Raw genomic sequence first — 20,622 nt, forward strand, 5'->3', positions numbered from 1 at the left:
GGTTCAGCATCTTTAAATCAATCAGCATGACATACCACATTAACAAAATGAAGGAAAAAATCATATCATCTCAATAGATGCAGAAAAAGCATTTGATAAAATTCAGCATCCATTTTTGGTAAAAAATTCTTTAAGTATAGAGGGAACATCTCAACACAGTAAGACCATATATGACAGTCCCACAGCTAACATCATACTCAGTGATGAAAAGCTTAAAGCTTTCCCCCTAAGATTAAGAACAAGACCAGGATTCCCACTCTTGCTGTTTATTCAACACAATATGTATTGGAAATCCTAGCCACAGCAATTAGACAAGAAAAAGAATTCAAATAAGAAAGAAGTAAAGCTGTCTCTATTTGCATAATACATAATATTATATTTGGAATACCCTGAATTCTCCACCAAAAACTGTTAGAACTAAGAAACCAATTCAGAAAAGTTAGAGGGTTCAAAATCAGTTGCGTTTCTATACACTAGTAACAGACTATCAGAAGAGAAATTAAGAAAACAATCCCATTTATACTTGCATCAAAAATGTCAAAATACTTAGGGAATAACTTTAACCAAGGAGGTGAGAGACGTGTACATTGAGAACTATAAGAGATTGATGAAAGCAATTGAAGGCACAAATTCATGGAAAGTTAATCTGTGCTCATGGACTGGAAGAATTAATATTGTTAAAATGTGAAGAATTAATGTTAAAATGTCCATACTACCAAAAGCCATCTACATAATCAGTGTAATCCCTAAGTTCCAATGACATTTTTCACAGAAATAGAACAAACAGTTCTAAAATTTCTAAAACCACAAAAGACCCCAAATAGCCAAGGTAGTCTTGAAAAAGAAGAACAAAGCTGGAAGTATCACACTTCCTGATTTCAAACCATATTACAAAGTTATAGTAATCAGAACAGTATGGTATTGGCATGAAAACAGACACATAAATCAATGGAACAAAATAGGCCAGAAATAAACCCATGAATCTTTGGTCAGTTAATTTACAACAGAGGAGCCAAGAGTCTACAGTGGGTAAGGACAGTCTCTGTAATAAATAATATTGGGAAAAATGCACAGCCACATGCAAAAGAGTGAAACTGGATCCCTGTCTTACATCATACAAAAATTCCAAATGGATTAAAGACTTGAACATAAGACCTAAAACCGTAAGTCTCTTAGATGTTGAAAACATTGGCAGTAAGCTCCTTCACATTGGTCCTGGTGATGATTTTTTAGATTTGGCACCAAAAGCAAAATAACAAAAGCAAAAATAAACAAGTGGGACTACATCAGACTAAGAAGCTTCTATGCAGCAAAAAAAAAAAACCAACAAAACAAAAAGGCAGGTTAGTGAATGGGAGAAGATACTTGCAAATCATATATTGGATAAGGGCTTAATAGACAAAATATATAAAGAACTCCTACAACTCAATAGCCAAAAAAAAATTTTAAATGGGCAGAGGATCTGAATAGACATTTTTCCAAAGACATATGGATGGCCAACAGGTACATGAAAAAGTGCTCAATGTCTCTAATCAGGGAAATGCAAATCAAAACCACAGTGAGATATCAACTCATACCTGTTAGAACGGCTATTATCAAAAGATAAGAAGTAACTAGTGTTGGCGAGGATGTGGAGAAAAGGGAACCCATGTACTGTTGGTGGGGATGTAGATTGGTTAGCCACTATGGAAACAGTATGAAGATTCCTCCAAACATTAGAACTACCATATGATCCAGCAATTCTACTTCTGGATATTTATCCAAAGGATATGAAAACACTAACTTGAAAAGATAGGTGTAAACCCCATGTACATTGCAGCTTATTTATAATAGCCAAGACATGAAAACAACCTAAGTGTCCCATCAGTAGATGAATGGATGAAGAAAATTGTGTTTGTGTGTGTGTACACAATGGAATATTACTTGGCCATAAAAACTTAGGAAATCCTGCCATTTGTGACCACATGGGTGGGCTTGGAAGACATTACACTAAGTGAAATAAGTCAGAGAAAGACAAATACTGTTTTTGTCACTTATATGTAGAATCTAAAAAAAATATTTTTTGGACTCATAACAGATTGGTGATTGTCGGGGCAGTGTCAGGGGATGGGTAAAGTGAGTGAAGGTGCTCGGAATAACATTAATAAGTCCTGGGCATATAATGCACAACGTGGTGACTACAGTTAAGTATATTTGATGCTAAGTTAGTACATCTTAAAAGATCTCATCACTAGAAAAAAAGTTTTATAACTGTGGTATGGGAGTTAACTAGACTTACTGTGGTGATCATTTTGCAATGTGTACATATATTGAGTCATGTTTTACACCTGAAACTAATAGAATGTTATATGTCAATTATATCTCAATTTTTTTAAACAGTGTGATCAGGGTAGATTTCAGAAGGTAAGATTTGAGCAAAGACTTGAAAGGAGTTAGTGGACATTTGAGAGAAGAACATTTTTGAGGAAACATCTCGACTTTAGAGCAAAGGCCCAAAAGTAGGAGTGTCCCGCCATGTTTGTGTAACAGCAAGGAGGCTAGGTGGCTGGCGTAGAATGAGAGAGAATGGGACTAATGAGAAGTCCAGGCAGTGGGCCTTGGAGAGTGTTGGAGGACTGTGTCTTTCATGCCAAATGAAACAGGAGCAGAGGAGTAACATGGTCTTATTGTAATGGATCACTCTGATTGCAGAGCTGAAACTACACTGGAGGTCAATGATAGCACCTCTTAGAAGGCTTTTGCAGTAGTAGTGACTGAAGGTAGTAAGAAATTCTCAGATACAGTTTTGAGAAACTACTAATCAGAAGCTTTTTAATAAAAGCTATTTGCTGGGGCGCCTGGGTGGCTCAGTCATTAAGCGTCTGCCTTCGGCTCAGGTCATGATCCCAGGATCCAGGGATCGAGTCCCACATCGGGCTCCCTGCTCCGCGGGAAGCCTGCTTCTCCCTCTACCACTCCCCCCTGCTTCTGTTCCCTCTCTCGCTGTGTCTGTCCAATCAATCAATCAATAAAATCTTAAAAAAAAAAAAAAAAGCTATTTGCTAAAAAAATTAATTTTATTCTTTCCTAGATATAAATCTCTTTAAAAATAGTGGGAAAGTATATATTTAAAGTGTACCTTGAATGTGCTTAAGGAGCTAAATATTCTTGTCTGTTTTCTCTTTTGTATTTTTGGAGAAAATGTTGTCAATGACCTGTAGAGAACAACATCTTAGGGTTCCTTCAAAACAAAAGATTTATAAAACTAGCGTTCAGCATAATTTTGTATAAAATTTGGTTTCTTAATACATTATCTCTATTTGTACAAACTTTGCCGCAGGAAATCTACAGAGAGTTGTCCAAAGGTAAAATAACATTATTGCCATGCCATTCTTGTGACAATTTATAGTAAATATATAGCAAATATGACATTTGCTTCACAAGATGGGAAATTAAAAGAATTGCTTGATATGTTTAAAAGGTACTGTGGTTACTCTGGGAGAGAAGAGTAAAAAATGAATGTCAGAATAATCTAACGCTAAAAACCTTCATTTTATCATGTAAACAGTGTTTAAATCAAGCCAGGACCACCTCATGTTCTAGTGGAGTCTGTGATTTGCCCATGTGGTTTTATTTTAAGAGCTAACACTTAAAGGCTTCCTCTTTCTCCTATTAATAGATACTAATTTCGGGTGCTTGGGTGGCTCAGTTGGTTAAGCGACTGCCTTCGGCTCAGGTCATGATCTTGGAGTCCCGGGATCGAGTCCTGCATCGGGCTCCCTGCTCAGCAGGGAGTCTGCTTCTCCCTCTGACCCTCCCCCCTCTCATGTGCTCTCTCTCTCAAATAAATAAATAAAATCTTAAAAAAAAAAAAGATACTAATTTCTTCTAGATTAAGATTTTGCTTCTGTTAAAATGAATTTAGCCAGGGCACCTGGGTGGCTCAGTTAGTTAAGCAACTGCCTTCGGCTCAGGTCATGATCCTGGAGTCCCAGGATTGAGTCCCACATCGGGCTCCCTGCTCAGCGGGGAGTCTGCTTCTCCCTCTGACCCTCGTGCTCTCTGTCTCTCATTCTCTCTCTCTCAAATAAATAAATAAAATCTTTAAAAAAAAATGAATATAGCCATAAGAATGGGTAACAGCAAAGCTGTTTTCATTCACTAATACCTTGTGGTAAATGTATTTACCAAAACTGCTAATTACCTAAAAAAAAAAAAAACAGAAATTGAGGATGAAAAAGGTAGGAATTAAACAGCTGAGGGCATGGGGATATATGCTGGGGTGTTCCAAAAATAGAAATTAAAGAAGTACACAAATTTATCACAATTAGTGTTTGGTTAGCAGCATGTATACTTAAAATAAGCAAATATTTTAGCATAGATAAGGAAAAACCCTTGTCTATCCTGGATATCAGGGGCTTAGGAATATATGCATAAAGTACAAAAGAAAAATGTTGAGTAAAAAATGCTTCTTTTTATTTTATTACTGAATATATTACTAAAATTTTTAAATGTTTAAGAGTAATTTTTTAAATGACCCTTTCAACCTTTTATATAAGCAAGCTCCTTTGATAATGCCAATTTTCTGTTTTGGGAGATGTTGCTTTTGGATTTATTATCTGATTTTATTTTATATTTTTCATATCTGGCAAGATTTTTGGTAAATTCAACAGTCTTTAGGAAGAATCAAATAATATATTTTAGGGGCTGACTATTCTAAAGTTAACTCTTCTTCCTTTCTCAGAATGAACTCTCTGATACACGTGCAAAGTTCCACGTACTTTTCCTTTTCTTTGTGTCTACAATGTTCTTCATCAGCGTCCTATCACTTTTCAGCTACCACTGCTGGCTAGTTGGAAAAAACAGAACAACAATAGGTAAGGAGATTAAAAGAAATATAAATGACTATGAAATCATGAGGACAATAGTCAGATAAAAAAGTGTAAAATCTGTATTAAGGTTAACTATGACTAGATAAGAACAATGGGTACATAATGTAAAGTTTCAATATTTTGAAGGTTGAGGATGTGAGATTGGCATTTATATGCATTTTCAGTTGTGCATTGTATATAAAAGAACTATATAAATATTATACTTAAAAAATTATTTATTTATTTTAGAGAGCAAGAGCATGAGCAAGCAGGGGGGAGGGGCAGAGGGAGAGGGGGAAGGAGAGAAGCAGACCCCCTGCAGAGCATGGAGCCTGATGCAGGGCTCAATCTCATGACCCTGAGATCATGACCTGACCTGAAACCAAGAGTCAGTCACTTAACAGACTGAGCCACCCAGGCACCTCAATATGAATTTTAATAAATAAGAGCTGTTCTCTGCATTTATACAGTGCCTTTTCAAAAATCATCTATAGGGGTGCCTGGGTGGCTCAGATGGTTAGGCATCTGCCTTCAGCTCAGGTCATGATCCCAGGGTTCTGGGATCGAGCCCCACGTCAGGCTCCTGGCTCACCAGGGAGCCTGCTTCTCCCTCTCACTCTGCCTCTCTCCCTGCTCATGCTCTCTCTCTCTGTATCTCTGTGTCTCAAGTGAATAAATAAAACCTTAAAAAAAAAAATCATCCTATAGTGGCGCCTGGGTGGCTCAGTCGTTAAGCATATGCCTTCAGCTCAGGTCATGATCCCAGGGTCCTGGGATTGAGCCCCACATAGGGCTCCCTGCTCTGTGGGAAGCCTGTTTCTCCCTTTCCCACTCCCCCTGCTTGTGTTCCCTCTCTCGCTGTGTGTCTCTCTGTCAAATAAATAAATAAAATCTTTAAAAAAATAAAATCATCCTATAAAGGTGTAGACAGTAGGTTTACATGTTATATGGAGGTTCATTCTCAGAACGCAAAAAAAAAAATTTAAATCATTACAGCTTATCTTTTATTTTTTCTAAAGATTTTATTTATTTGAGGGGCGCCTGGGTGGCTCAGTCGTTAAGCGTCTGCCTTTGACTCAGGTTATGATCCCAGGGTCCTGAGATCGAGCCCTGCATCGGACTCCCTGCTCGGCAGGAAACCTGCTTCTCCCTCTCCCACCCCCCTGCTTGTGTTCCTGCTCTCACTGTCTCTCTCTCTCTGTCAAATAAATAAAATCTTAATAAAAAAAAGATTTTATTTATTTGAGAGAGGGAGAGCACACCCGCATGCAAGCAAAGGGGAGGGGCAGAAGGAGAGGGAATCTCAAGCTGACTCTGCACTAAGTGCAGAGCCCACTGCCAGGCTCAGTCTCACAACCCTGATATCATGACCTGAGCTGAAATCAAGAGTTGGACACTCAATCGACTGGGTCACCCAGGTGCCCTTACAGCTTATCTTTTAGCTAAAATATGTTCTTTACTTTTTTCCCCACCTTTGATTACACACTGGTGTGTTCCATGATTGAGGCTAAGGAGTAGTGTTTTTAACATGGTTAATCATTTCCATCTTTATGTCAACTATATCACTAATATCAGCATTTATTTCCATATTTTGCTGCTTTTTTAAAGTGAAATATAGGGGAAGAATTCAGTAAAGTATTAAAATAATTGAACAAATATTTCCTAAATAAGAGTGGTGTGTCATTGGCTCAAACTAAGCTATTAGCCTGTAAGCAGCCACTGTGCTATAATTGAAATATTTAGGCACTGGCTAATGTAGCAGGATACGAAATATCGATTTGTCACATTGTTTCACAGGAAAGTCAAAGACTCCTTTCCATCTAAAGCCATGTGTCTGCCAGGAGAATTGGAGGCAGATTATAATACATAAAGATGAAGACATTTTAGGGAGACTTTTAGATATGTATATTTGTATTATTTTAACTTGGTGTCTTACTGTGTCATGAAAAAGCTTGATGGGCTCCAGGGTAAGAATTTCTAAGCCCTTTCTTCTGCAGCTCACTCTCCATTGTGGAGCTCTCCTCCAGTTCCATCATGCCTTCATCCCTTTTCTGTGTAAATAAACTTTCTTGTATCTAGTAATTAATTTGTTATCCTTGTCACAGAGTATCCTGCCGTCCATCCTCTTACCTTTACTCATCAATGATGAGTAAGCTTACTTACATCATAAAAGGCAGCTTACATGCAAAGTCTAGCCCTTACGAACTATGCCAATTAAAAAGGAAGAGATTTCACATAGAAAAGCTGATTTCTTTTCAAAAATTGATAAATCTGGTAACAGTGGGCCCATTTTCCTCTCTGGCATCCTTCAGTTGGAACTGAGTAGTAGTCAACTGCTTTAGATGGGAGCTTGAACGCTTTAATTTGCCACAGTTCCAAGCCTGCTTCATTTCTTGCCCAGCCCCTTAGTTATGAGAGAGGAGTACTTCATGGGAAACCCATTGTTCTCTTTAAGCAGTGTTCTTCAGCTTTTTTTGCCGGTGACTACAGTGAGAAAGGCGTCATTTGTATTGTGACCTAGTGCATGCACACGTTTATAAAATTATATAAATAAAATAAGCAAAAATTTTACAAAACATCATTAATCTCTTCTATGTGCGATGTACTCTAATATTTTCTGTTCTAGTCCGTTAAAAAGAAATGCTGGTCGCAAAAAAAAAAAAAAAAAAGATGTGAAAAACACCTATTAAGGTATTTTAACCCTTATTTTGAAAAAACTACTCTGGCACACCACTTCCTTTACAGCTCACCTTCCACACCCCTGGCCCTAGGCTGTTTCTCCACTGCTCCTTCCAGAGTTATGTTCTTCTGTCCTTTGAGGTGTCACTTCTACCCTTCTCCGTAACTGTCCCCTACCTACCTTGAGACCATTTCCCCAATTAAAGAGTTTCTGTATTCAAACAAATGCAATCATCCCAAACAAGCAAGCTGGTCCCTTTGACGCTCATGGCCAATCATTCCCATAAACTAAACATTGAACCTTTTAATCTCTTGGAACTGAAGAGCCCCTGAAATTGTCAACTTGAACTTTCCATTCTCTGACCACTCATCATCCTGGCAGCTCTCCTTTTCTGTACTCAACTGTCCCAACCATTCCTTTCCCTTCCGGTCTCATTTCTCCCCTTTTCGATTCTAGATCCTGTAACAAATGACTTTAACAACTCTTGACAACACTCTCACACTATACCTGTCCTGGCTTTCTCCTGTAATTCAGTTGCTGATCCATGACCTGGGTTATTCCAGCTCTCCATTTTCTCCACAAGTACATCGGGGCTGTAGAAAGCTGGGGAAGGCAGTCTCACTCCCACAGCGATTGGTGCACCTACACGTTTAAAGTCTCAGACCTCACTTGGGTCCTCTGCTCTATTTGGCAGTCATGTCATGTGGTTCTGAAAAAACTAGAAGTTGTCACAAGTAAATTCTTATCTTCTCCCCTTTAAAACCTCACACAGACATTTCTCCTTTCAAACCCATCACTGTCACTCTGCCTCTAACTTCTGAGGACAAATGTCTTTTCTGGTATCTAAGGTTAATCTTCAGAACTCTTCTAGAGGCTGTCTCATTTCTTCTGCCCTTACAGCTTATCTTTTAGCTAAAATGTGTTCTTTACTTTTTTTACTTTACTTTTCTATATCATCAACCTTTCCCAATTCCTCTCTCCCTGGCTTTTTATCCTTAGCTTATAAAACATGCTAAAATAAATTGTATTTTTACATAAAGAAAAAAAACTTTTTCTTGTGAAATGTGTATCTTTCTCTAGCCTCCACTCTACATCACTTAACAGCCAAACTTGAAATAATCGTCTCTGATCACCATCTGCTTCTTTATCTGTTATTTGTTGTTCAAGATCATGCTCACATACCATCACCCCCATTCACACATGTATATCACAGTGCAGTTTTGTTAGACTTTGTTAGACTGTGGATTCTTTGGTAAGAATTTCATCTAATTTACCTTTGGATCTCAAACACCTGGTACTGTGCCATTAGGCACATAGTAAGAATTTCATAAGTAATAAATGAGTGAAGTTGCAAGAGTTAGCATATCTTTTTAAAAAGGTGAGATATAGTGAACACACTTTAGTAGATTTTTAGTAATATTAGATAATTGTTTTCACATTTTCATTTTATAAAGGTGATGAAATACTCAGAGGTGTTATTTTTTTCCCAAATAAGTTTCAGGAATTTATCTTTTAATTATTACAAATATCTTATTTATTTTAAATTGTATTTATATAATTTTGATATCAAAGATATAAAGCAAGAAAATTGCTTTATCTTTATCTTCCATCGTATAATTTTTTAAATAGATTAACTCTTTTTTTATATATATGTACATATAACAGAATCATTCCGCTCACCCACATTTTCATATGGACCTGATGGAAATGGTTTTTCTCTTGGATGCAGTAAAAATTGGAGACAAGTCTTTGGTGATGAAAAGAAATACTGGCTGCTTCCAATATTTTCAAGGTAATGTACAAAATGCAGGTCTTGGAAATTACAGAATCTGTGATATTCTGTCTCTCTGGTTAAATGTCTTAAGATTCAGAGAATACAGTATATAATGACATCCTTATGAGCCTTGAGAATGAAAACTCAGAACATCTTGATTATATAAAATACTTTATTTTTCATGTTTTTTATTAAATTCTCCCAAAAGAGAGTTTGGGCATATATTTGAATGGAAAGTAGAAAAAAAATTATTCATAAAAATAACAATCACTCTTTTTCCTTCAAGATGAAAATAAGTTGTTTGAAGTAGAGAATCATAAGAATTTGTACTTATTAGCTATATCTTCAAAGATTCTATCACAGATATGTATTCTGTTGTGTCTTAAAAGAAGACCCAACATATAATGCAATTTTTAACTTCAAATGTAAATGAAAGTATATGCTTGAGATGATTCATAGTTTCCTTTTCTCCCAAATTCCCAGCCATCTTAGGCCATCTATATATCAAAGTCATTACAGAAAAGTAAAAAATATTTGAAATTCAAGTGACATATTTATAAATGTTACGGGTTTTTTCCCATTGTTTAGCTGTATTTCCTATATTTTTGTCTGAAAATAACATTTTGCTTTCACTTTTGAAAGACATTTTTGCTTGGCATATAATTCTAGATATTGCTTCACCATCTTCTGTGTTACATTTTTTCTGACAAGAAGTTTGCACTCATTCTTTTTTTTACTCTATATGTAATGTGTCTTTTTTTCACTGGGTGCTTTTAAGATATGCTTTTTTTAAAATTTTTTATTGTTATGTTAATCATATATTACATCATTTGTTTTTGATGTAAGATATGCTTTTTTAGCACTAGTTTCATGAAGTTTGATTATGATGTGCCTTGGTATATAGTTTTCTTCATGTTTCTTATGCTTGGAATTGGTTGAACTTCTTGGAACTGTGATTTTATAACTTTCATCAAATTTGAAGAGTATTTTAACCATTATTTCTTTAAATACTTATTCTGTCATCCCCACCCCCCTTCCCCATTACTATAGACTCCAGTTACATGTATATTAGTACACTTGAAGTTGTACCACAGCTCCCTGATGCACTGTCCATTTTTTTGTTCAGTCTTTTTTCTGTGTTTCATTTGATAGATCCTATTGCTGTACCTTTAAGTGCATCAATCTCTTCTGTGTACTTTATCATCTCCTGTATTACAAGGTTTTTCCACTCTGTCTGGATAGAAAACAGACTAGTATTTTTCAAGATTATTTTCTCTATACTGAGATTTCAGTGTTGATGGTTTTGTTTTGTCTTGTTTTTTCCTCTTTCTTTAAAGATGTTGTTCCATTAACTTCTGGCTTGCCTTTTTTTTTTTTTTTTTTGACAAGAAATCAGCCTCACTCTTATCTTTATTCCACTGTTTGTAAATTACTGTGTCTTTTTTTGACCGTTGGCTACTTTTAAGATTTTATCTTAAAAGCCATTTGATGATTTATTTATTTATTTATTTATTTGGTGGTTTCTTTGTGTTTATCCTCTCTAGGGTTCATTAGGATTCTTGGATCTGTGAATTTATAGTTTTCATCACATTTGAATAATTTTTGTTATGTCTTCGCATGCTTTCCCTCCACTGGTTTTGGGGGCACTCTTAAATATATGTATGTTAAATTGCTTGATTGTGACCCACAGGTCATTGCTGTTCTTTGCTCCGCAGGCCCTATCTTTTTTCTCTGTCTGCTAAGGTTTGGATAGTTTCTGTTGCTGTCTGTAAGTTCATTGATCTTTTCTTTTATGATGTCTGCTCTGCTGTCAAGCTCATCTAGTGAATTTTCATTTCAGATACTGTATTTTTTAGCTCTAGAAGTTCAGTTTGGTTCTTTTTTTATATCTTAAGTTTCTTTTCTCATATCCATTTTTTTCCTGTTAATTCACAGACATATTTATAATCACTATTTTAAAGTATTTGTTTCAAATTTTCATAGTCATTTCTAATTCTTTTCTATTAACAATTTTTTTCTTAGTTGTGGATCGCATTTTCCTGCTACTTTTCATGCTAGTAATTTTTGATTGGATGGTAGACATTTTGAATTCTGTGTATTAAATTTTGCTCTCTCCCTTTGGCAGTTACTTGTGTTTTAGCTTGGTCCTTTTGAGGCTTTTTAAGCCTAGATTCACATGTGTAGCTTCACATTCATCAAAACACTCCAGTAAAATGCTGTGCACATTGTTGTTACCCTTTCTTGCATATATCTCCCTCTTCCTCAGCTCTATCCGGTAGATTCAAGCTACCTCAACTTCTTGAAACGCCCATCTCTGTCACCTCAATTCATTGAGACTACCTTGCTCTACTTTTTTCCCCTGGTGGTGCTCAGGTCCTGGCAGAAAGCTGGGACTCACTTGGTTGGTTTCTCTTTTTTCAGAGACCACAGTTCTGTGTTTGCCTATTTGGAAAACAGTTATTGTATATACTGTTCGGTTTTCTGATTGTTCATGATGAAAGGTCACATTTATCAGTTAATCCATCTTGGCTGGAAATGAAAGTCCCTGTTTTCATGATTTTGGTATTTTTAAAATGTGAAATTAAGGTATGTCTGTACTTTTTTTTAGATTGTAAACGTCTTGAGGGCAGAAGTTTTCTTCTGTTTTGTTCACTGCTATATCCCTAGTCCTAATAATAGTACCCAGGGCATCCCATAGGCATTTAATAAATATTTGTCAAATGAATAAATATTTGGAACTTACACCTTGAATTTCAGTTTGAGCCTTTATGATGTCTTAAATGATTGTGATGAGTAGGTCAGTTACCAAATATTTGCTTACCTGTATTTGAGGTATCATAATCTTAATGGGCATTATAATCTTTTTTTAAGAGTTTTATTTATTCATTTGAGAGAGAGAAAGAGAGAGCATAAGCAGGGGGCATGGCAGAGGAAGAGGGAGAAGCAGGCTACCCACCAAGCAGGGAGCCTGATACCGGTCTCAATCCCAGGACTCTGGGATCATGACCTGAGCCAAAGGCAGACACTTAACTGACTGAGCCACCCAGGCACCCCAGACATTATAATCTTAATAGTCCTGAAAGATGCTGTTTTTAAATATATGTAAATTATAAGAGAAGACAGTTTATTTCTTCAGTGAGGCTAGTAACCCTCTAAATTAGAAAATTTTAAGAATTATTTTCTGAAATGACAAGTTATAATAATTTCTTTATACTATGTTTTTGAAGAATGGTTGTTGAATTTGACCACCTTGATTTAAGTTAATATGATTTAAATTATTACTGATATTTTTCATTATGCAGCTTGGGTGATGGTTGCAGTTTTCCAACTCGCCTTGTGGGGATGGATCCAGAACAAGCTTCTGTTACAAATCAAAATGAATATGCTAGAAGGTGTGCTTCTTATCATTAAGTTTTTCATTATTCATTATAAAGCAAACTGTGTGTGTGTCATACATACATATCTGATAAATACAGTAATAATTTATAGGTCAACATAGATAAGGAAAGAAATTCTATGTAAATTTTTTTTTAACAGAGAGCTAATATGTATATGTACCTAACATGCTTAGGATAACCATATTTTTTTATCATCCAAACCAGAACACTTGGAGAATAAGAAAGAGAATGCTTGCTATTAATAGTTGAACCAGGACAATCACATATAACTGGAAATGTCTGGGCAAACCAGGAAACATGGCTTTCCTAAATACGCTACATCTTTCTAGAAACTAAGACATTCTTTCAGGATTTGATTCTTGGTTTATATCCACTATATTTTTTTCAAAGAAATTAGTCATACTATCCACCATTATATTTTGATAAACAGATTTAAACTGTAGTGTAAAAATAATATTAATGAGGATTTCAAAAATACAATATAAAATTTTTTCTCATTCATTCATCTTAGAAGATACTTTTTCAGTATTTGCATGGCAAGCAAACCAATTCATAAATTAAAAGAAATAGTTCATTTTAAATGAAATTTTAAAGAAGACAGAGATACTTCTGTCAAACAGTCGAAATTTGTTTAGGACAGAAATAAATTGTGGGGGAGGAGGGGTTATAAATTCCAAGCCATCTATTAGTATCAGAACATAGACCTTCAAACCTACAGCCTTAGGACCTTAGAACTCTTAACACTTATTGTGAGTCTGAACAAGTCATTTAAACTGTGTGAGACTCAGTTTCCAGCTCTGTAAAATGAAGATAACCATACTTACCTCCAAGGGTTATTGTGAAGGTTGACATAATGTGTATAAAGCACCTAGCACAGTGTCTGGCCCATAGTAAGTACACAAGAAATACTAGTTCCCTTTTCCTTCTTTTGTTCCTCCATTCCCTCCTTCCCTGGATCTCTTAGCAAGAAAAGTAAGTCTACGCTAAATCACTAAATCATTTTTTCCCCTTAGATCTAAACTGCAGAGGTAGAAAGCAGAAAACTTGGGAAATGACAGGTAATTTTTTTGTCCTGGCCACAGACATAGATCCTCACCTTGTGCTACTTTACAGCTCTTGATTAACACGTTTTAAAAGTTTCACACCAGCCTCTGAAGCTTTTTTCTTTTGTCTAATTGTTTTCATTGGCACTGCTGGAATATAGATTCTTGGGTTTAGAGAGCCATTCAGTTGGGGGTCGGGGGCATATTTTTCTTTTGAAGATAGAGTTTTTTTAGAGTGCTGAGATCTCATGAGTTGCCCTCACATATTTAGGAGAAGGAATACTAATTTGCTGCTTATTAATTAAGTATCCTTAACTGAGCGTTAAACTATTTACTGAATTATTTCTTCCTCTTTTCAGTATTGGCTCAAATCAACCCTTTCCTATCAAACCGCTTAGTGAATCAAAAAACCGATTGTTGGACAGTGAATCTCAATGGATAGAGAATGGATCTGAAGAAGGCACTGTCAGATCAGGTAATACTTGTCATTTGAAAACAGTGCTTTTTCTGGTTAAAATGAAGATCAACCAGATTTAACAAATACGTAAAAATCAAAACAACATGATATTTTAAAATACTAAGATATGTGAGACTTTTTAATAAAATATCTTACAAATAGGGTGTCAGTGTTTATTGGTAGTTTTTATGGAGAAAGAGGTTTGAGAAGTGTAGTGGCTACTACTGTGTTTTGTTCTGTTCAGAGTTGGGATTTCCTTTTGTTACCCAGCCACATATTTCTTTACCTCAGATATAGAAAGTTCTTTGGGCATTCACTATTCTGAATAACATTTAAACAAGGTTATTCTTTAGCATCTTAACTTTTGCTTATTTGAAAATAATTTTTGAAATGCATTGTAGTCTTTGCTACCTTAGTATAAAAAGAATGCACCAAATACATTTTAACCTTTTCTTGGTGACTCAATCATTCCATGAATTGTGAATGCGTTATAGAACAGTTGATAAGACAGAAATGGTCTTTCAAACAGATCGGGTTAATAACATAGCCTGGCCACCTAACAAGCATTATAGCCTAAAATATATGCATGGCAGTTTTCAACAGCACTAGCCATAACATTGTCATCATCTTGCACTGTGAGAAAATGGTTTGGACATTCAGATCAATTGGTACCAACTTGAGGAAATACCCTAAAACTTGAAAACTTCCTGTCGGAATTTCTGATTTTTTTTTTATTCTCTTGAATTGGTATCATTAGGATCTTCATTAGGATCATTAGACCCCGTGTAGGTCAAGGGAAAAATTCATTTCATGGGCTTTGTAATTATTGCTGCTGAACATCTTTAAAAGCCAATGGACATTTTTACAAATATAAGCATAAAAGCAGACTTTTTAGCTCTTAGCACTCCTTTACTTCTGGGTTCTCCAAGTGGATATTGGTTGACACTATAAGCCTATTTAGTGTTTACATAAGAGTTGCTTTTACTGTAATCATCAATTTTACCAATTAGCCAGAAACTTAATACTTCTTTTTTTTTGTCCTGTCATATATAATTATGTGCTTACAGGGACAAATAACCATGTTACAGTGGCAATAGAAAATTGAGTACCACTTGTTCATAACTAACCATTTGAATAAGAGCAAGGTAAGACAGTATAAAGGTAATTTCCTTGAACAAATGCAGTTATTTGCATATTTTATAATTTCAAAACAATTTGCAAGTCAATTTTTTTTACTCTTAATTATATCAGCAAAATCAGGTAGTTCAGAAGAGATTGAAAGGTAACAGCTGCTTAAATCCCATTTTTTCTTACCACTCCTAGTGCAATCTTTATAAATACGTGTTGGTAGATTAATGAAGAAACTAAAAAACGGTTTGGGTTGATACGTGGACAACTAATCTTTTCAGTAAACAGTGTCATGTTAATTAGTTTAAGAAAGAAGAGTGACTAATTAGGGTGCAGAAAAGACTGAAGAGGTTCACCAGTATGATTTAGTTGGAAAAGATAAAACAAAAGAGCAGTTTACTGTAGCCAGCCAGCCACACTTATCTGCTATTCTCAATCTGGCCAGCCCCGAGGCAGTAGCCAGAGGAAATTAATTTAAATAGCAATCAAGGAAGTTCCAAACAGATTAAACATAAACTGTAGTATCAGCAGTGAGTAATGTAACTAAGTTGAATTTTGAGGGATATAGTGAATTCTCTGTCTCTCCTGATACTTCAAAACACTGTCTGTTTAACTTAGGAGCTAGCTCAGTGACTCTTTAGCATTTTAGGCAGCTCTTAGATTTTTTGAAGTCTTCCTTATAATGTGTATTGGTTGTCTTTTGCTTCACAACAAATTACCACAAACTTAGCAATTTCAGACAACGTCCATTTATTACCTCAGTTTTTCTGTGTCAGGAGAGTTCATTTTTTTCAAAGAGTTCTCATCTGGAGTCTCAATTAGGGGAACGTCTGCTTCCTTGCTCAGCATTTTCCATTAGCTTTCAGTTCCCTACAAAGGACCCAGAGCCCATGTCCAAAGTAACAGCCAGAGCCTAAGACCTAGACTGAATTGGAACAGCGCTCTCAGTGGGGGCTTGTGTGAGGCTGGACTCCGAAGATGAGTGGTGATTTTATCGTGTGATGATCATGTCGCCAGAACTGTAGCTGTGGTATAGTCCTGGTTTTAGGATTCTTAATGTGGGCAGGATAATGTCTGATGTGTGGTTGTTGAAAATCTCAGTGACCTATAAGTGTTGCTCTGGGTATTTCCCCATCTCCTGTAGCAGTCTTATGAAGGGGTAGATAAGATATCTCTTCAGATTATGTCCAAATTAACAGTAAGGGAGAACTGTAAGAATCTACCTCTTAAGCTCTCTTGATTGCTTCAGAGGAAGAAAGTCAGAGATATCACTGATTTACTGTTTATAAAAATCTTTGTTATTATTACAATATTAGTAGTAGTAAAATATTTATTCTCTGTCTTTTTATTTTAGCAGCTTTATACCTTAGCCCACAGAACCATTTAATAAATCTTTATTTTCAGAAATATAAAATCAAGTTTTAACCAATAACTTCAGTTGTTTCTGATTTTGTAGGTTTATAAAAACATATTATGGACTGATATTTTCAGCTTTATTTACAAGAAAATGGTCAATGGAATGAAATAATTGAAGTATAACAGAAGATATATTTTTTAAAAAGGAAGCCTTTGTACAGATTGCCAGATCCACAGAAGAAGCATTACTCCAGAGCAGAAAGATGCCTTAATCTTAAATACACCCATTTGTGCTACATCAACTTACTGCTACAAAAGTGACTTAATTTTACTTTGGAAATAATACTTACCTGTTATGAGATGCTGTACTATGAGCTATCAAGTCACATGTTAACATGGCATATGTATTTTTTTGACACCTGAGTTACATAATTAGAGTGTTTCTTAGTATCCATATAAAGTTTCGTTCTGAAACACAAGCTGAAAAGTTGTCTTAACTGAAGTACATGTAGGGCAGTATGATGGCTTAAGGTGAATAATAATATCCATTTACTGTTGCTTGTACTGTGTAAGGAAGAGAAAATAACTTTTTTTTATTGGGTGTTTGCTAATTTATAATTACTGTTTTATACTTTTCAACATTTATAATAAAGTTTTTTATTGTTGGCTATAAAATAACACTCAGAAAGATTCAGATATCTAAATATAATTATTTAAAACATGGAGCACATTTGTATAATTCATTGATGGCTTAGTTCTAAGCGTTAATACAACCATGAAATGTAGTGTTGTGCCTGAGGCTTAAAGGAAACTTGGCAGTATAGGAAATAGGTTCTCTCTGCTTTTAAATTACTTTTTTGTTGAACTTTCATGGGTATTTTTATGGGCAGGGAGACACAAAGGCAAATGTGCTATAGAAATATTGGACACAGTCAGAATAGTGGCAGTGGCTAGAAGAAAAGTAAAGAGGAAGATGGGCAGGTATTGTAAGCTGTTAAAAGTTATTTCTGGTCCCAAGGTATTTAGAATGCAACATGCTATTGACTTTCAAATGTCAATTTAGGCGATTACTAGAAATTACTTTGAAACTTTTTCCGGTATTCCTATAACAGCTTAAACAGTGACTTGAAAGGCAGTTTGAACTAGGGTAAAACTGCTTAGTGTAATTCCGCTTTCTGGAAAGAAATTCTAACCTAAGTGGTCATTTAAGACTTCTTGTCTGTGAGCAGTGAATTCCACTTTTACATGAAAAATTTTAAATCTGACTTCCTAAACACCAACCCCTTTCTGCCTGGTAGACCTACATCTCCTTTTCCTTTTGAAATGCAATCTAAGTGACAGGAATTGTTGCATTAATTCTAAGGGAAAATACTGTATCCTGTAAAGGAGAAACAAGGTAGAAATGTTACTCCTCACTTATCCTGTTTAGTCAAATATACACACACAAACCAAAATGATTGATTGCTTCCAGTATTGGGTAGAGATAAATCTTAACCAGCATCTGTAAGTATCAACCATTACAGTTTCCCTATCTGTAAAATGGAATTGGGAGGAAAGGGTGTTATGTATGAGTTGGACTGGATGACCTCACATTCTTTGATTCCTAATTTTGCAAAATTAACCTTACATTTCATTCATCCAACAAATATTTTCAGAGTACCTTCTGTATGCCAAACATATGGTAGGGATAGCTCTATAATTTCCTAGTGTAGCATAAATTTTATAGTCCGCTCTTCCAGATCTTCAGTTCATAGGACTTGTCTAATTCCGTTGGCTATACTAATATTAGATTTTAAAAGGAAGTTATGTTTTTTTTCCCCCTTTGAGCCAAAGGAATGAGTTAGCTTTGAAAATATAGTTTGGAATACTATTATTATGATTCTTCTGTCTTTATTTCAACTTTGTAGTCCTAATAATCTTGACTCTAGAAAACTGAGAGTTAAGGGATAACAAAATATCACTTCATTTTGGCATTTTGTGTATTATAAGGAAATTGTGAATGTTTAAACCTACTTGACTACTTTCAGAATTGTTCTCCTGGTACTTTTTGTGAGTATTTCTACATTTAGATCAAAGGATTTGCATGCACCTGATTAACAGTTGAGGAAACATAAATTTCCCCTTTAACCTATCCAGGCACTTTTGTGGTGGTGTATCTTTCTCTTTTAATTTGTATTTCACTGTCATCTTTAATAGCATAGCAAACACCTTTTCAGAAATTTTCACTTAAAGCCTTTGCTTTAATTTATGGCCAACATTTTGCCACATTCTAAATACTTGGCTGATTTATTCATACATATTAATGGTCATTCAACAAGGGCCTACAAACTGCATGGGAGTCAGGGCAAGGCTGCCTCTTTGGTATTTCAACTGGTATTGATTAGCTCTATCAACTCTTTGTGGGGGAAAGGTCAAAATGAAGGCCTTCAAAATGTATTAGTACTATCTTTGGTCTGTCAAACACTTTGAAGAGTTGTGGTGTGATATTTAATGAAAAGTTGAATTTCAGGGCTTGCCATTGCCATTAAAGACAAAGTCGACAGGAGTCTTGGTTTTACCTGGGTACAGATTTACTTGAATATTCAGTACCTGAGGCATCTGACCAATATCACTTTGCCAAACCAAAGAGCAGCTGCAGTACAGTAGTTATTGAACATGAACACGTTTACAGAGTTTAGTTCCATGATTTTTAAAAACCTTTTTACATATGGAATGGTTTTGATCCAATGTGTCTTAGGTGAATTTAACTGTAAGATTAGTTTAAATCAAATATGCAATGTTTACTTGAATTTTATTTCTTTTAGAAAGATTTTGACTATGTTTACAGGATTGTTCAAATTAAAGATTATCAGACACATGAGATGTCCATTCAGTAATCTTTAAAGCAAATGTATATTAAGGGCTTAGTGTTAGGATCTGTATATTTGGGGCACCGAATAGACAGTGACTTACAAATATGTTTTGCTTACATTTTGTTCTAGGACTAGCACTGCTATCAGTGGAAACTATTTTTAAAATAACTAATCTGTTATTAAGAAATTAATCATATTTTTGCATTTCAGCCAAAATAAAGAACCATATCTGATAATTTGTAAGACATAGGTAATATGTAAGCCTGAAATCCATGTGTTTCATATGATCTGAACTGTATTTTCCAATCTAAATTAAAAATGCAATATAGATTCAGAAAGTTCCATATTTTTCTAATGACTTCACTTTATATTGTTTTGTTGGGTTGCATAAAGAGGCAAGGAATTGTATTTGTATTAAAAGATTAAGAAAACTATTAGTCAAGTTTATTATATTTGTACATGATTGCAGATGAGGCTATGCCCATTTAAAAGAAAAGATGGACACTATTTTAAAGTGATCTTTAATAATGTTTTTATAGAAACAAATTTGAAATACAGTTTATTTTGGTTGTCTTTACTTATCAAGTACTGTAAGTCCTGTATTTGTTTCTCATAAGTATAATCCTGGACCATGACTTAATGTTAACTCTTTGCTTTGTCTTTTGGATGGCCTAACCTACATTAACATGAAGGCTGAACATTTTTAAACTTTTTTTTCAAAAATCATAATAATGATTTACTTTATTAATAAACAAAATCAAGTCCTGAAAGAACAGTTTTTTTGTTGTTGTTGTTATAAAGTGGTATTTACCAAATGAGAGAATAACTATTATTTTGGTCATCTTGAAAATTTGGTAAAATAGTGTTGAGAGAATTAGCTAATAATTTGGGAGTAACCACATCTAAGACAGGTACTATTTGGGTTCAGCAGTGTTTTAGTTTATGTAGGCCCGAGGTATGGATTGCTTTATTGAAATAGGATTTAAAGTTGCTTTCGCTGAACATAAGTTGATTTTCAATTCAAAAGTCACTTTAGGATTTTAAGTACCTTTGAAACATTGTAAGAGTTGTTGAATTATGGCTG

General features: G+C 35.0%; 1 protein-coding gene across 11 annotated transcripts in view; it reads left to right on the top strand.

Moving 5' to 3' along the window:
* ZDHHC20 (zinc finger DHHC-type palmitoyltransferase 20) overlaps nucleotides 1-20,308 on the top strand; it is a 70,533-nt gene extending 50,225 nt beyond the window's left edge. For 2 of the 11 annotated variants that reach the window (XM_027589681.2, XM_027589678.1), the window contains 6 exons: nucleotides 4,724-4,856; nucleotides 9,196-9,322; nucleotides 12,607-12,696; nucleotides 14,105-14,220; nucleotides 15,270-15,347; nucleotides 16,787-20,308. In XM_027589681.2, coding sequence (XP_027445482.1) covers nucleotides 4,724-4,856; nucleotides 9,196-9,322; nucleotides 12,607-12,696; nucleotides 14,105-14,220; nucleotides 15,270-15,307 — 504 coding nt within the window. In that variant the 3' untranslated portion in view covers nucleotides 15,308-15,347; nucleotides 16,787-20,308. Of the gene's footprint in view, nucleotides 1-4,723; nucleotides 4,857-9,195; nucleotides 9,323-12,606; nucleotides 12,697-13,715; nucleotides 13,761-14,104; nucleotides 14,221-15,269; nucleotides 15,348-16,786 lie in introns of those variants that run through there. The other 9 variants (XR_003519138.2, XR_003519139.2, XM_027589682.2 and 6 more) reach the window with 9 other exon arrangements.
* The last annotated feature ends 314 nt before the right edge of the window (nucleotides 20,309-20,622 follow it).

This window comes from Zalophus californianus, chromosome 3 (assembly GCF_009762305.2).
Source record: "Zalophus californianus isolate mZalCal1 chromosome 3, mZalCal1.pri.v2, whole genome shotgun sequence".
Taxonomy (NCBI): Eukaryota; Metazoa; Chordata; class Mammalia; order Carnivora; family Otariidae; genus Zalophus; species Zalophus californianus.